Genomic DNA, 16,819 nt, shown 5'->3' with positions numbered 1-16,819 from the left:
TTTTACTTATAGATATACAAATACATGGAGTGATCGGATACTAGTTCCCTGATTAGGTATCAGGTCTTTTACTTCATTGACTTATTCCAAAGCTGAAAATTGGAAAAAAAATTTTCAACCATAAAATAAGTCTACTAAACGATTGGCAATAAAAAAAAAACGTACACGCTCTTTTGGTATTAAACTTAGTGACTAAAGTCAAAAGGGCGTATAAAAATTTGTCCTTTTGGAATTAGTAACCTAACTCAACTGATAAACCGCTTAGCCTTTCAATTGCTGCAAATTACGTGCAAGTCTGTCGATTTGTTCCAAAAATATCGTCGGACAAAAATTACTTTTTTTCAGCGAAATATATTTTTTTCTAGTCTGAACGTTTTTTGAGCTCAAAAATTTACAATAATAACGCTTTTGCGCTCGCTGAGCTCGAAAACAGCGAGAAGTTTTCGAGTTGGCTCACAGGGTTAACCGTTTCTCATATTTTTTTTTGCTCTTCATATACAATTTTTGTTTCGTACTTAAATGTTGTTTTGCGGAGGTAGAAATGAACAACTTGAATTTACCTTAACCATAATTAAAAACCGTGTAAAAAAAGTTACAAATAAATAAACGCGAGAAGAAATGTCTCATCTACGTTACATTTACTTTTTATTTTTTGTTACTCGAGACGGGTATACCCAGCGTAATATCATATATATATGTATTTATATACACAAGTAACAGATTGGATTATTTTTCTTGAATTATTTTTTTTAACCGGTAGTTTATCTTCGTCACCAAGACATACAGGACAGTAGTGTCTTTGGGCTGCTTAAACATCTCTTTTACAATTCTCTCTCTCTGTTTCTATCAATTTTCTTTTAAACCCATCAAAATTGCCAACAATAAAACTTTAATTATTTTTATTTCTTTTAATAATAATCAGTTAAACTTTAGCAATTAAAAATAATAATACTTTTTTCTCAATTAAAATAAATGTATAAATACAAATTTAGTCTATTTTTTTGACATCATTTATGAATCTATTCAAATTTATTCAACTATTTATTTATGTATCAATCTAGATAAATGGATATTTTTTATTTCTTTCTCTTAATTATAATTATAGAATTCAAATGTCTTAATAACAATAATTGTAAAAATAAATTTGCACAATTTTGTGATGACAAATCAAATTTTCAAAAAAATAATAATCTCTATAGTAACATCCTTAAGGACATTCTCAGACAATACCCCCCATCCCTTTTGAAAAAAATATTTCATGACCTTAAACTGTCAACTGTATTAGAATTTAATCAATTAATTTAAAAAAAAGTTAAGGCACTAATTAAAAAAAAAACGTGGTTGCAATTTTGCTGATAGATTTTTAAAAAAATTACTTACAGTTGACATCAATTAGGAGTTAAAGGAAATTTTGTGAAAAAATTTTATGAAAATCTTCATGTCAATTTTATAATTCAAATTTTCATATTTTATAGGCTAAAATTTATTCAACAAATTTCGTTTAACTCCTAATTGATAACAATTGTAAGTAATTTTATTTCAAATCTTTACGTCGGCAAAATCGTAACTACGTCATCTTTTTTTCAAATAATGCGTTTATTTTTTTTTAATAAATTGATAAAATTTTAATACGGTTATAACATTTAAAAGTCATTAAGGATATTTTCAGGCAGGGCCCCCCCCACATTGAAAAAAAAAATATTTAATGACTTTCTACTGTCATGACCGTAGTAAAGTTTTATTAATTAATTGATAACAATTAAAACATATGACATTGATTTATTTATTAATAATACACGAAAATCGGGTACGTAGACTGGTTACATCATATAGTTATAAATATAAGAAAAACTGCGATTTGAAAATAAAATCATGCAAGTATAATTAGAATTTGACATTTTCATCTGGATTAGAAAAAAAAAAAAAAAATCTTTCATCAGTTTGGGAGAAGTTTTTTATTCTTTGATTCAAAAACCGGAAGATATTTACCACAAAAGTCGATGACTAAATTGAACTTGTTGACTTAATTAGCTATCTATTGTACGGCTCGTTAATTATATAGTTTTTATTAGATCTTAGAGTGTTAATTATTCGATTGCTAAGACACGGTTTATTACAGACTATACCAAAGCCACCTTGTATCCCTGATTTTAAAAAATGATTCCAAACAATTCAATTTCAATACTATATAAATATACTTTTGTAATTAAGTAAATTATTTTCTTTAATCAGGGATAAGCGAATCTAATATTGACATGAAAATTTTATTGAAATTTATTTACCAAAGTCAAGATCATAAAGTTAACAGACAATCAGCAATTTTCAGATTTTTTTTCTTCAACGAGTCAGTTACAAAAAAAAAAAAAAAAAAAAAATATGCCCATGTAGAAAATTAAAAAAACTATACTTAAGTGCAATTTTTTAAAAATATTTTTATTTTATAATCTGTCGGTTTTAAAAAAATCTACAATTTATTAGACCTCTGCTAATTTTAGTATCATACCGAATTCGACTTAATTAATAACAACTGTAAGCAATTTTTTTATAAATCTACATCAATTTTAATACAGTTCAAGATTATTGAATATTTATAAAAAGTGGGGGGGGGGAGCACTGTCTGAAAATACTCTTAAAATTAAAAAAAAAAGTGGGGGACACTGAGAATGGCCTTAAAATAAATTTGTAAATGTTTAATTTTCGTTAAAGTCAATAAAACTATTAAAAACCTCACAAAAAACGTCTTAAACATGACGTCAAATAAAAATTAAAAATGAATATATACACATTAAAAATATTAATACATAAAAAAAAAGAATAAAAAGGCGGTATGAAGAGGAAGAAAAAGAGAATTAGGATGAGGACCTAAAATGAGTCGGAGGGAAAGGTTTGAATTTTTCATCTGACCACGTCGAACCAATTAAAGCAGACCACGATGCCACCAGAGCGTACTTTTCATTTTATCTCCCTCACACACTCTTGAATCTCTCTTTATATTGTGTCCTCCTTCTCTCACTTCCTTTACCTCTTTACTCACCTTTTTCTTTCTCCTCAACCCCTTTTTATTTTATTTTCTTTTAATTCCTTTATTTTTATTATTATCATTATTGTTATTTTTTTTTTATTCTGTCTATATAATGATAATAATAACAATTACTATTATTATTTTTCTCTTTTACTCTTGACGCTTAAATTTCGTCCTTACTCACTCACTCTTCGCGCAACTCGTTGGATTTTTTCGCGTCACGAGGCGGTGTAATTTATTTGGCTCGAGCTACTGAGGGTGGGGGACATGAAAAGAGAATAAAGAAACAACAAAAAAGAAAAAAAATTTATAATAATAATAATAATGATAATAAAAAATAAAAAAAAATCAAAGAGTAAAAAAGAATGAGAGTGAGAGAGATGAAAAAATAAATAAATAAAAAAAATGAGTGAAGGGGTGGTGGGTGGTGAAGAGAAAAAGACCGAGATAGAGAGTGATGGGATGAGAAAAAAAAAGGACGCGAGGGTGTGGAGTAAAGGTGGGAAAGGAAAAGAAGGAGAGAGAAATTGGGGATGGGCACGCAAGGGTGGTTTCAGTTTATTTTGTAAGTTCTATCTTTATCGCGGTCTTTTACTCTACAGTCGGACCTGTCTAATGCTTCGTTTATATCATTTTTATAATTTTTCAGTTTTTATGTTTTAAATTTAATTTCATTTTTTATTTTACTTGTCGGCCCTCCTTTTTTTTAAGAAAGACAATTAATTTCCGACTCATAAAGTTATTTTAGATTAATTTCATTACATCTTTATCCTATACGGAAAAAATTAATGTTTGAAATTATAATTCGAAACCTAGGTGTCAATATGGGGAATTTTAAAATTCCAAACAATAAATTTTATAATATGTGTCATAAATCTTTCAAGTATTAGTTACGATTTTAAAGTTTAAATACTTTTTTTTTTCATAGACAATAAATTTTAATGAGTATGAATGTAGCAGACATGAGAAAATTTGTAAATTTTGAATAATTAAATAAATTAATTAAAATTATGAAATTAAAAAAAAATACGTGTACTGATTTTTTGTTTATTCAAAAATTTAAAAACTTCACACTTGTCAGTTACATTCACACTCATAAATTTTAATTCATGATACTAAAATTAGCCGACGACTAATAATTGGATTTTATTCAAAGCGATAAATTTGAAAAAAATGCACCTATATTTTTTTTAATTTTCTTGATGTGCATTTTTTTTTTTTTAATTAAATTGTTGAAAAAAATTTACAAAATTGTTGAATGTCTGCTAATTTCAGGACCATTTTAATACTTATCCTATAATTATTCACGTTTTAATTATAAACGAAAGAATTACTATTCAGAATGATAGTATTTACGGATCACTTTATCATTATATTACTTGTCGTTTCTCAATTTATAAAGATCATTTTTTTTCCTTGCATACGGAGAAATTATTCTTGTTTGAAATTCTATGGTGTCATAGTAAAGCCGGTCCATGTTGGCAACTTGACGGAAATTGCAATAAACACATACAAAAATTACTATGACCATAATACAATTTACAATAGGTTAAAGACCTAGTACCCTATATATTTAATAAAATTTAATAAATATAGATATATAAATATATGAGTGCGGTCGAATACTAGTTTTCTGATCGGGTACTGGATCTCTTACCTTACAGTGATTTCTGATATAATCTTCAACTTTACTATGGCCATGTAATTTTCGCATTTATTTATTTCAATTTCCGTCAGATGTCTAATATGGACCGCCATTACTACGATACCATAATATTTCAAACAAAAATAATTTCTCCGTCTACCCTGAAAAAAAACTTTTGTAAAAACGATATTTTCTTAAGTAGTAATTGAATAAAAATTACATGAAAACGGCCCCATTTTCTCTGCAGAAAAATTAATTAATGACTACTCAAAATCGGTAAATTTTTTGGTGGGTCTCTAAATGCATTCAAGAAGTAAATTCGAGTGGAAATGGAAAATAGAGTGAAAACTGAGTCCAATAATTAAACTGTATGACCGTTCATGTTTATTTCTTTTTTTGGGTGTATAATAGAATAATGAACCAATTTTGTTGTTTAAGGTGACATTCGACGCAGTTTTTGTTAACTACTAACGTTAAAAAAAAAAATTGTCATCAATTAGTTTAATGATTTGGATTTTATTAGAAAAAAAAAAACACTTTTTCGAAATTCTTTCGACAACGATTTTTTTTTTAATAATGAACCGACTTTGATAGTTGAAGTGGCATTCGACGCGGCTTATAGTTTTAGAGCTAATTAGATTTTGGAATCAATCCATCGAGTCCATTACAAGTTATCTGAAAAAAACAATTTTGAAAAAATTTTATTTTTGGAATATCTCCGAATTAACTGTACCGATTAGTGCTCAATTTCTCACAAAGTGTTGGAATTAATCAGTCACTTAAAACGCCACCTCAAAAATATTTACACGCATACATACACTCGGACAGAGTGATTTCGGAGTGATTTGGATTTTACTTAAATCAGCATTCACTCCGACTCAGAGTTTAAATATTAAAGTAAACTCCTTTTCGAAGTGAATTTTACTCCAAGGGGATTAAATAAATAAACAGTCATCCGCTTTACATTCACTCTACGTTCACTCCGATAATTTTTCTGTGTGGTAAAATTTTTCAAAATTTAAACCTAAAGTTTAAATTTGAATTATAGATAAAGTCACGTAAATAACGATACCTTTAAACGTCAAAGTAAAAATACATAGAGTGGGTTTACAACACAAGACTTCTTTCTCAAAAAATAATAATAATATAAAACAAAAATAAATAAATAAATAAAAAATAATAAAAAGGCAACTAAAAGAGTAAGGTCGAAACCAAATAGAATAGAATAGAATAGAATGGTAAAAGTATTGGATGAAAATACACTCACCACATACACACACATGTTTATATCTTTATACAAGTAAAAAAAAATCCGGAAATTCCGAGATACACATACTCATTCATATATGTCTATATATATATATAATACAAGTCACAAAAGTTAGAAAAAGTGTGAGTAAAAGAAATAAAATAAGTAAAAAGTGGGGGTTTGAAAATGGTGGTTGTAAAAGTAAAGGAGGAGAAGGGAATAAAGGGATGAATTGTACAGGGTTTAGGTGATGGTAGAAAGAGAGGGAGAGACAGAGTAGTCGGTAAAGGGGTGGAAAGAAGGATGAGGATGAGGATGAGGATGAGGATAGAAGAGGAGGGTGAGGGTGGCTATGATGACAAAACATTCGCTCTGAGCTTCCGGAGGGCGAAGAGGAAAATGTCAAGGTTGGGGAGAGAGGGAGGGTATGAAGAGTAAGGGGTAAGTTGGGTAGGGGTAAAGGGATAAAGGGGAAAATTTTCGAGAGAGATGAGATATCGAGTTGAGAAAGTAGACAAGAGAGAGGGTAAAAATCCCATCATGGAAGGGATGAAGAAAAAGAGGGTGAGGGTGAGGGTGAGCGGGAGACGTTTAGGGGCGAGGGTGAGAGATGGTGAGGTTTATATCCATCATTTTGTATTTCTCGCAGACATAAAAATCTATACTATCCCCTGACGCTTTTCTACTACTCTTGCCGTTTTATTTTATTTTTATTTATTTATTTTATTTTTTTTTTCGTTTTTTCTCGAGCACATCCAACTCACACGGCATCAAATATTATATTTATTGTCGCGGGTATTTTGTTGTATATTTTATAAAACTAAATTGAATTAGGTTATTTAAAATTGCTAAACAAATTTTTTTTATCATTTATTATTGTGTTTGAACATTAGGTTGTAAAAATAATTCATAACAAGACACGTTTATTTCTATAAATAAATTTGTTTATTTAAATATTGTATAGCTTTTATTTATCAGTTTTATAAATTTGTCTTTGTCGATCCCTTTCATGTATTAGAGTTTCCATTTCACTTTGTCGTTTGATACCAAACAAACCACTAGCTCAACAACCCTTGAGCCCTCAGCGTACCTTTATCTCCTTTATCTCCTCAACTCCCAATTCCACCTGCATTTCCTCTATCGCTTCTATCACCTCCACTTGGTGAATTTCGTCCTCCAGCCTTTAGTGATTAACACGAAATCCTTTGTCTTTTACATTTACATCCACAACACTAGAATTTTTATTTTAAATAAAAAATAATAATTGTTTTTATCTGACCTCATTATTATTTTTTTTTCTTAAATTAATAAAATGAGAGCTATCGATCTGTTATTACTGTTATAAAGATCTGACGTAATGTGGCGTGTATATAAAAAGATGAGGATGTTTTTTAATCTTTATTTCCTCTTTCTATTTCCACACTTTCGTAGTAGTCTTCTCATAAACGATTTTATGTGGCCACAAGCCAACAAAACTTTTCGATTAAATTTATCCATTATAAATACATAATTCAATAAATATTAAATTATAAAATTAGTTGCTACTAAAATTTATAAATAAGTGATAATAATAATTTAAGAGAAATGAATATTTTTTTTTGTACTCGTTATTTATCCACTTGAGTATTTCATCTTTACTGAATCCCTTTTGTCTCGGCAATTATTACAGGAGCTGCTTTGAGTGTTTGCGTCTCTTATAATCCCGTCTTATCTAAAATGTAATCTCTATTGTGGAATTCACAACGAATTTCACGATATAGTGTAACAAAACTTATCATTTATTATTATTATTATTTAACTGTTAAATTTTCAGAGTACATTTTAGTACACAGAAAAAAAGAAATTCTTGGCGCAACAAAATTTTACTCACTCCAAAAAATTTTTTGCATTTCAAATTAAAAACAAAAATTTTCTTGGAGCCAAAAAAAATTTTTGATGGAGAGAAAAAAATTCTTGCCCTCAGAAATTTTTTCTTGTTCTATGAAAATTTTTGTCTTGAATTTAATACAGTTTCTTGTTCCAAGAATTTTTTTTTTCTGTGTAGATTTCTTAAAAATCTAATATTTTATTTGTCCTCATGATGCAACTATTCAAAAATTTTACTATTTTCTGTCCTAGTTAGTCGAGAAGGTTCCAAAAATACCATTGTTTCAAAAGTTTATATATGTATTAAAGTAAAAGCCCATATACCCGCTCACTTTTCATTGGAGTGAGATTAAATCACTCAGTATAAATTAATAAATAAAATGAAAAACCATATTTTTTTTTATAGTTATTTCTTGAAGTTTCGAGTATTAGAATAAAATTTAAGTTTGAAGAATAATGTTGATAATTAATTATTATTAATTTTTTAAATAAGATCCTTGAGTGTACCCATAGTCGCTCACTAAAAGTTGTGATGTACCATTACTCGATCAACACATGGCCCTATAGTCGCTCAAAGACAATATCAATTAAACTATGATAAGTTTATTGATTTGGACAAATAATTTATAAATTATACTACTTTATTTTTTCATAATATAAAATTTCATAAATTTTAAAAACATATTTAATAAGATATAGTTATAACAATTCTTAAAAAATTTGACGTAACCTAAATTTAATCTAACGAATGAAAGTTAAAGTAAAAAATGCCCGGCTGAGCGCGATTTTGAAAACAGTCATTTAATTTAAATTTATAATCTATTATAAAATAATTTGATATATTTAGATTCACAAATAATTATTTATCAATAATAATATTTTTAGTTGTACTTTTTTTTTATAAAAATTATAAAAAAATGTCTTAAACAGTTAAAGTGAGCGACTAATGGTACTGAGCGGGTATAGGGGCTTTTACCTTACACTGATTAGAAAAAACCGACTATTTTTTATTTTTTGAGGACACACTTTCAAAAGTTTAAGTAGGGTAAAAAAACACCTGTTAAAATTAGAGCTCTCAATATTAACATTAAGAACTTCCTGATTGCAATTTTCCACTTCCCATTTAAATAACGTGGGAAGAAAATTTTTGGAATTTTATAATTTTATCACTTATGAATCATTATACCAAAAGGCCAATACATTTTTTTATAGAGAATTGAATGCTCAAAAAAAAGTCTACAAATTTTCGATAATTTCAATATTTCAAGAGTTGTTCGGGATCAAAGTTGAATTTATAGAATTCTTACTGTTTTCCGACTTTTCTGGTGAAACCATCAGACATTACAAAATGTTATAGAATCTTTTTTGTTGAACGTTTCAATACCGACAAATTATTCCTTACAAACTTTTCGGAATTCCTGAATGCTCTTTAGGTAGGATAAGAGCACCAGTACCCAGTCCCTAACCAGTAGCCAGCCGGTCATATACTTTAACATTGGCTCAAAATATATATATAGATATAATTTAACATGAGGTGGCTGGCTACTGGTTTGAGGCTAGGTACTGGTGCTCTAACCCTATTCGTATTAAAAATCAGTTTCAAAAGTCGTATTATGGCTGATTTTAATTCTAATGCAAGAAACTAAAAGCATTCAAAAATTTTTAAAAATTCGGTGAAGATAATTAGTCGAATTTTTTAAATCATTGAGTTTATAGTCGTGTAACACATTAAATCTCAACATCTCAATTCAAGAAACTGTAACTAATTCCATTCAGTTTTTCGTATCTTTGAAAGTTTTTGACCTCGAAATAGATAAAAAATGTCGAATAAAATTTTTTAAAATTCAATTTTATTTTTAAACTTAAAAATAAATAAATAATAAGAATACTACTTCCATTTTGGATGCCGAATAGCATTTTTTTTAAATATAGAGTAAAGGTACCGTTTTTGGCCACGTTAGGGCCAGTTTTGGACACTTGAAAAATTAAATAAAATAATTTGTAAAAGATGTAATAACAATTAATTTTTGAAATATGTAACAAGATAATTTTATCCCACTATTAACATAGTAATTTTATTTTACACTCTTTTATTAATTAAAATAAAGTATTAAATTTCCAAAAATGGAGCAGTGGCCACAAATGGTACTTCTACTCTACAGAAGAAAAGGATTTCTTGACGCAAAAAATTTTTGCTTGCCCTAAGAAATTTTTACATTATGAATTGAAAACGTAAATTTTCTTGGGGCTAAAAAAAATTTCTTGCTCCAAATTTCTTTTCTATTCCTATAAAAATTCTTGCCTTCATTTCATGATGCGAAATTTTTCTTACCCCAAGATATCATTTTCTTTCCGTGCATAAAAAATTTTATCAGGTATAGACCTTATTAATTTCGATTGACGTTGCGCTGTAATTATAAAAATATATCTTATAAGTATTAAAGTATCTTATATTATTAATACAAATAAAATTAATATTAAAAACGACCTATTTCGTAATCCCGAGCGAAAACAAAGTGAAACAAAATTTATATATATATATTTGTCTTATTACAATGTCTCACCTACCTGTTTAGAATTTGTTTCAGACTCCCTGGGGAGTCTGTTGTTTTGCCTCACTCATCTTAAAAGAACTTTAAAGATGAGTCTGTGAACATAAAAAATAAATGCATATATAAATGAAGACGTATAAAGACAAACGATGATAAACAAAAACCTACAAACAAATAATAAAAATAATTATATTACAAATATCATTTCAGATTTTTATTTATCTTCTTATTGCTAAATAAATAAATAATTTTTTCCCATCACCAATACTTCAGTTTTTTAAAATCAATAGAAATCAGTCGCTCAATAAATAGAAAATTAAAAAAGAAAAAAAAAAGACACTAAATAGTCTATTTAATAAAAAAAAAACCATTAAGTACAATTATATAATAACTGTTAATAATTTATATCGATCCCGAAACCCATAAAATTTTACCTATTTCCCCCTTTAGATAAAGTCGAGTGGTTAAGGGGTTGGTCGAATAATAGAGCTGGCCTTAATACTATGATCCCTTGGCAATGAGAGCGTTAAGAGAAATCTATATACATATACATATATATAGAAGGGTTGGTGATGGTCGCTAGTGGTCTGAGTAGTAGACCAGGCAGTGGAATAGACGGGGATGATAACATTTGTATCATATTTAACGGTAGAGTGGGCAGGTTAAGGGGTATAGTGCTCTTGCACTATAAAACTTTTTCTATCTCTGTCTTTATATGTACAAGTTGAAACAAGACAAACGTATTTCTTGGTTGTATCTCCTTTTACCCCCACTTATAAAACGACCCTTAGCCCGTCTGGTTTTCTTCTCGTCTCTCACACTCTCATCTGTATCAAGCTCTACTTGCTCTTTCTCACTCTCTCTCTCCCTCTATCTCTTCCCTAGCAGCTCGTTGCTACTACCTCTTTCGTCACCCCCGTAATACCACTGAAATCAATACTACCACACGGCTTGCTTCTCTATTTACTCAAGTTCTGTACACAAATTTATTGCGTCTCGCTCTCTTAATTCGTCTTTCTTAATAGTCATCAAGTTTATAACTAAATTTACTCTTCCCCGTTTATGAAATTTTTTTATTTTATACCTACAGAAAAAAAAGGATTTCTTGGCACAAAAAATATTTTGCACTATGAAATGAAAACAAAAATTTTCTGAAGACTAGACAAATTTTCTTGCCTCAAGAAAATTTTTTTAAAATTTTTATTGCAAAAAATTTCTTGGGTCAAGAAAAAATTTTCTTGAGTAGAGTAAAAACATTTTGCGCCAAGAAAATTTGTTTTCACTTCAAGAAAATTTTTGTTTTTAATTTATAATGCAAAAAATTTCTTGGGTATACTGATAAAAAAATTAACTTGATTTAAGAGAAAAAAATCTTGAACCAAGAAAAATATTTTGAAGAAACTGATTTTCTTGAGTCATGAAAAAAAAATTATTGACTAAAGAAAAATTTCTTAGCTTAAAAATTTCCTCTGGACTTAAGAAAATTACTTTCTTAAAAATAGTTTTCTTGGTTCAAGATTTTTTCTCTTGAGTCGTTAACTTTTTTATCAGTGTAAAGTAAAAATTTTTTGCGTCAGAAAATATTTTTTTTTCTGTGTACGTCTCATGAAACTTCATTTTCTTTCAATGTACTTATTAAAAAATACAATATAGAATAATGATTAATTAAAAAAAAAAATTAAATTGAATTAAATATAAAAAGTTGTAATGCGTTACTTCAAAATAACAGTAATAAATTAGTATGGATTGTAAAGATGAACGATAAAATGTAATAACCTCAGGAAAATGAACCCCTTGATTCCCTTTCGACCGCGAAATCGTTTCCGCGCACAGGTGGTTTTACGCGAAGCCACACACCCGCGTTACGTATTCACGCACGCTTTTCTCTTTCACTCTTCTCACTTAAATTCACACTCACACACACAGTCATTCATCCCCTACTATCCATTTTCTATCACCCTCTTATTCACCTTCCCTCTTAACTCATCTAATAATAAATTGATGAGCATTTTGCATGACAACATTATTTTTATCTTCATGTTCATCCTCACACTATCAAATTATCATTTTTCTTTTAAATTTATTATCACCATTAAAAGTAATAAATTTAATTCAATTTATTTATTATTAATATTTTCTTTTTTTTTTTTCCAGGATAGTGATGGTGAAAAAAGTGACCAAGATCTTGTTGTTGATGTCGCTAATGAGGTAAATTTTTATTAAAAAACAAAAAAAAAAAAAAATCAATACTAATTAATTTTTTCTTTGTTTAAAAAAAAATTAATAGGATGGATCATCGCCTCACACAAACGGTGACCATCTAGACCACCGCGAGAATGGAACACTAGATAAATTAAATCCATCCAATCATGGTATTTTATCTTCAATAAATAATAATAGTAATAATAATAATAATGGTGGTGGTGGTAGTGGTAATAGTGGTAGTGGTGGTGGTGGACTAAGTAGTGTAATCGGTGGCAGTATTAACTCTGGAGGACTAATTAAAGAACGACCCCCGTCTCGCAGCGGAAGTTCATCAGCACGGAGTACACCCTCACTGAAAAGTAAAGATGTAAGATCTTGCGAACAGCAAGGCTTGCGTCATAAATCATTTATTTTTTAAATAAATTATTAACTTTATACATTATCATAATTAAAAATGAATGACAGTATTCTTTTGTTTTGTTATTATATATATTTATATATGGACTTAGGTAGTAAATAATTAATTAATTAATTAATTAATAACAGTGTAATTGGGATTCAGATAGACAAACCGGGTACACCAGTGGGTTTACCGAAGGGTTCGCGCAGCTGTACCCCAACTATGGGAGCAATCCTTGGACCCTTAACGTCGCGAGGGGTTTACCATCCGGCCTCCTCGCAGCAAACCTCACCGCAGGGATACCAGGGCTTGCAGTCCCGAGGCAGTGAACCACCACAATCACCTTCCTCCTATCCTAGTCTACCCTATTCTAGAACGTCAATAGTGAGTATCATTTGTTATACACCCTAGTAACGTTGTCTTAAGCGAGTTACTTGACGAATGTCCTTCAGCAAGTTTCTTACGGCAGATTTAAACAAGACGAAGAAGATGTATTTCATAAGTATACTTGCCAAAGATTTCATCAAGTCTTGCTTAAAATTCCGCTTAAAGACTTACGGAAGTCTGTAGAAACAGTCTGCAGCAATTCTTAACCAATATGTCTACTAAATATCAATGTTAGGCCAGAGTTGCTGCAGGATTGCTTAAGATATCGGGTTTCTTTTTCTCCGAATCACTCCAAGCTCAACACACAGTACCTATAGCTGACCCAGTGGTCCTCATTTAAATTTAAAGTGCTACAAATTAATAATATTATCACTCGATAAAATTATATCGAATCTTTAGTGAGCGCCACTGAATTTACTAGACTAATGCTAAATAGACGGCTCACGAAGTAACGAAGTAAGGGTGGTCATGTCCAGGTATCTTAAGCAATTCTGCAGCAAGTCTGAGCTAATGCATCTTAACAGATTTACTTAACGTATCTTGCCTCAGACTTGTCCAAGGCTGATGATGCAGACTTGCTGAAGACTGAAGATACAGATTTACATAAGACTTCCTTAAAAATGCTACTAAGAATCGGTGTCTATCAATCTTTATTTATCTCATTATTATTATTATTATCATTACTTTTAAGCTTGGATTTGATAATCATGTACGTGTACCTTCCACAAATGGTCTAAATAACATTTCAGGCGGCAAACCGTAAGTATTTTTTCACCATACCTGTACCGAAAATTTGAATTCCTGCCCTGTTTAAAAAGAAGAAAGTAGTTTTTTTTTTTTTATTGAAAAAACAACCCAAGTAGCACACTTGGCTTTGTGACATGATAGCAGTTTTAAGGCTGTTTTTTTGACAAAATAATCAGAAATTTATGTCACTGAAAAAAATCTGCTTAAAAGACGATACAAGTGACGACAAAAAGTAAATTACAAATGATTGTAAAATAAGTAATCTAAGCGATTTTTTAATTGAAGTAACTTTTTTGGGACGGAAAAAAGAAGACAAATTTCTTATTTGTCTTATTTATATAAAAAAAACTTGGCTTTTAGGCAAAAAAAATTGACAGTAAATTCGTTGATATAAAATCTACTTAAAAAAAAAGTTTTGAGCCCTCAAATTGAAAATTGTTGTCACGCTCATACATTTTTAAAGATGACTCTGTGCTAAATTAAAGTTATCACATGCGTCATTTTTCTTACAAACAGAGGCAAAAATTTAAACTTTCAGGTGCAAATCTGGTAAAAAATAGTATAGACACAACGGAGGAAGGCAGGACATCCAATCCGCGTGTTTGCCACCTTTGACTCAGACCGGCAATTACACACGTGGGTTGAAATATCCTATTTTTCTCTCTCGGTGCATAGTAAACTATTTTTAATTCAATTATAAAAATTACGTATTAAAAAATAAATATATATTTTAGAGCATATTCATTTCATATGAATGGTGAGGGACATTTGCAGCCAGTGCCTTTTCCCAGTGACGCTCTAGTTGGCCCAGGGATACCACGACATGCCCGACAAATAACAACTTTAACTCACGGGGAAGTTGTATGCGCGGTGACCATATCAAATCCGACAAAATACGTTTACACTGGAGGTAAAGGCTGCGTTAAAGTATGGGATATGAACAATTCATCATCTCTGTCATCTAGCAGTAGTTCTTCTTCCTCTTCTTCCTCGTTATCTTCTTCTTCGGTGACAACATCAGCAGCGGCAGCAGCATCAGCAACAGGAGCGACATCTACTGCAAAACCTGTTTCACAATTAGACTGTTTACAACGAGACAATTATATACGTTCGGTTAAATTATTACCCGATGGTAGGACGTTAATAGTGGGAGGTGAAGCTAGTCAATTAAGTATTTGGGATCTTGCAAGTCCGACGCCACGTATAAAAGCTGAATTAACATCCGCAGCACCGGCATGTTATGCTCTCGCGATATCGCCAGACTCAAAAGTATGTTTCAGTTGTTGCAGTGATGGCAATATTGCGGTTTGGGATTTACAAAATCAATCGTTAGTGAGACAATTTCAGGGGCACACTGATGGTGCCTCGTGTATTGATATTTCCGCAGACGGATCTAAACTGTGGACTGGAGGATTAGATAATACTGTAAGGTCCTGGGATTTACGTGAAGGCCGGCAATTGCAACAACATGATTTTACGTCACAGATTTTCTCACTGGGATATTGTCCTACGGGTGAATGGTTGGCTGTGGGAATGGAAAATTCAAATGTTGAGGTTCTTCATGCCACTAAGACTGATAAATATCAATTACATTTACATGAATCTTGTGTACTGAGTTTGAAATTTGCGAGCTGTGGCAAGTGGTTCGTATCGACGGGTAAAGACAATTTGTTGAACGCCTGGAGAACTCCTTATGGTGCATCTATTTTTCAGGTATTTTTTTTTTTTTTTGCATCATTTAAATATTTCAGGCAAAATTCTACTTTGAGCGCTCGAGAAAAAGGCGGTTCTTATGAATTTTTAAAAAGATTATCAACAAAAATATTGATGTAGGCAGGATGGCCACAAACCGGGAAAACCGGAAATTATCAGAGAATTTAATGCATCCCGGAAATATGAAAATGTCAGGGAATTTAATTGCAACAATTAAAAATTTAAAAATTTTGCAATAATACAGTCGACTCCATTAACTTCGATTCCAATATCTCGGAACTTCCCCTCAATCTTGACCCCCACTATGAGCTACGCTGTCTCTCACCCGATCCTATAGGTTTGTATATATTAATATATTAAAAGTGCATCATGCAGTCAGAATTATAAAAATAATGAACTTTATTACTATTAAAAAAGATTTATACTGTAAAAAATTGGGCACTTTGTTTAGTAAGGTAAGAGACCTAGTACACGGAGAGAAATAGCAAGTAAATATTCCTATGCAGCATAGTAATGGTTACATTACTCTATAGTTTGTGTCATGCTGCTCTTATGTGACTGCTTACACGGAAAGATTGGAACACGACTGGTTACTGTTCTGTACCCGAATTAGTACGGTGCTGGAAAAAATGCTCGATTGTGGTGCAGCGCCACACTGATTACTGTGCGGAACTTGACTGAGTGATATCCGCACACGACGGGCGCTGAACAGTAACCAGTCGGGTTCCAATCTCCGTGTATACAAACTATAGAGTAATGCAACCATTACTATGCTACATAGGAATATTTATTTGACATTTCTCTCCGTGTACCCGATCAAGGAACTAGTACCTGATCACTCATGTATTCGTATAGTACTAAAATTTAGTAAATATAGATATACAAATACATAAGTGATCGAGTACTAGTTCCCTGATCGGGTACTAGGTCTTTTACTTTACTATTCTTTTAAAAAAAATTAGATCAATAAAAAAAAGTCATCTTTGATGTTGTCGTATCAATTAATAGAGATATGTAAGGTTATAAAATTCAG

The 16,819-nt window shown here is 30.3% G+C and overlaps 1 protein-coding gene across 3 annotated transcripts in view; it reads left to right on the top strand.

The window, feature by feature from the left end:
* The window catches only part of LOC130673023 (protein groucho-like), a 38,850-nt gene that overhangs the window by 20,304 nt on the left and 1,727 nt on the right, over positions 1-16,819 (top strand). For all 3 annotated transcript variants that reach the window (XM_057477876.1, XM_057477873.1, XM_057477874.1), the window contains 5 exons: positions 12,489-12,542; positions 12,622-12,906; positions 13,102-13,323; positions 14,018-14,085; positions 14,808-15,786. In XM_057477876.1, coding sequence (XP_057333859.1) covers positions 12,489-12,542; positions 12,622-12,906; positions 13,102-13,323; positions 14,018-14,085; positions 14,808-15,786 — 1,608 coding nt within the window. The remainder of the gene's footprint in view (positions 1-12,488; positions 12,543-12,621; positions 12,907-13,101; positions 13,324-14,017; positions 14,086-14,807; positions 15,787-16,819) is intronic.

The sequence above is a fragment of the Microplitis mediator genome, chromosome 8, assembly GCF_029852145.1.
Source record: "Microplitis mediator isolate UGA2020A chromosome 8, iyMicMedi2.1, whole genome shotgun sequence".
Classification (NCBI taxonomy): Eukaryota; Metazoa; Arthropoda; class Insecta; order Hymenoptera; family Braconidae; genus Microplitis; species Microplitis mediator.
This window is presented reverse-complemented; position numbering and strand designations above follow the sequence as displayed.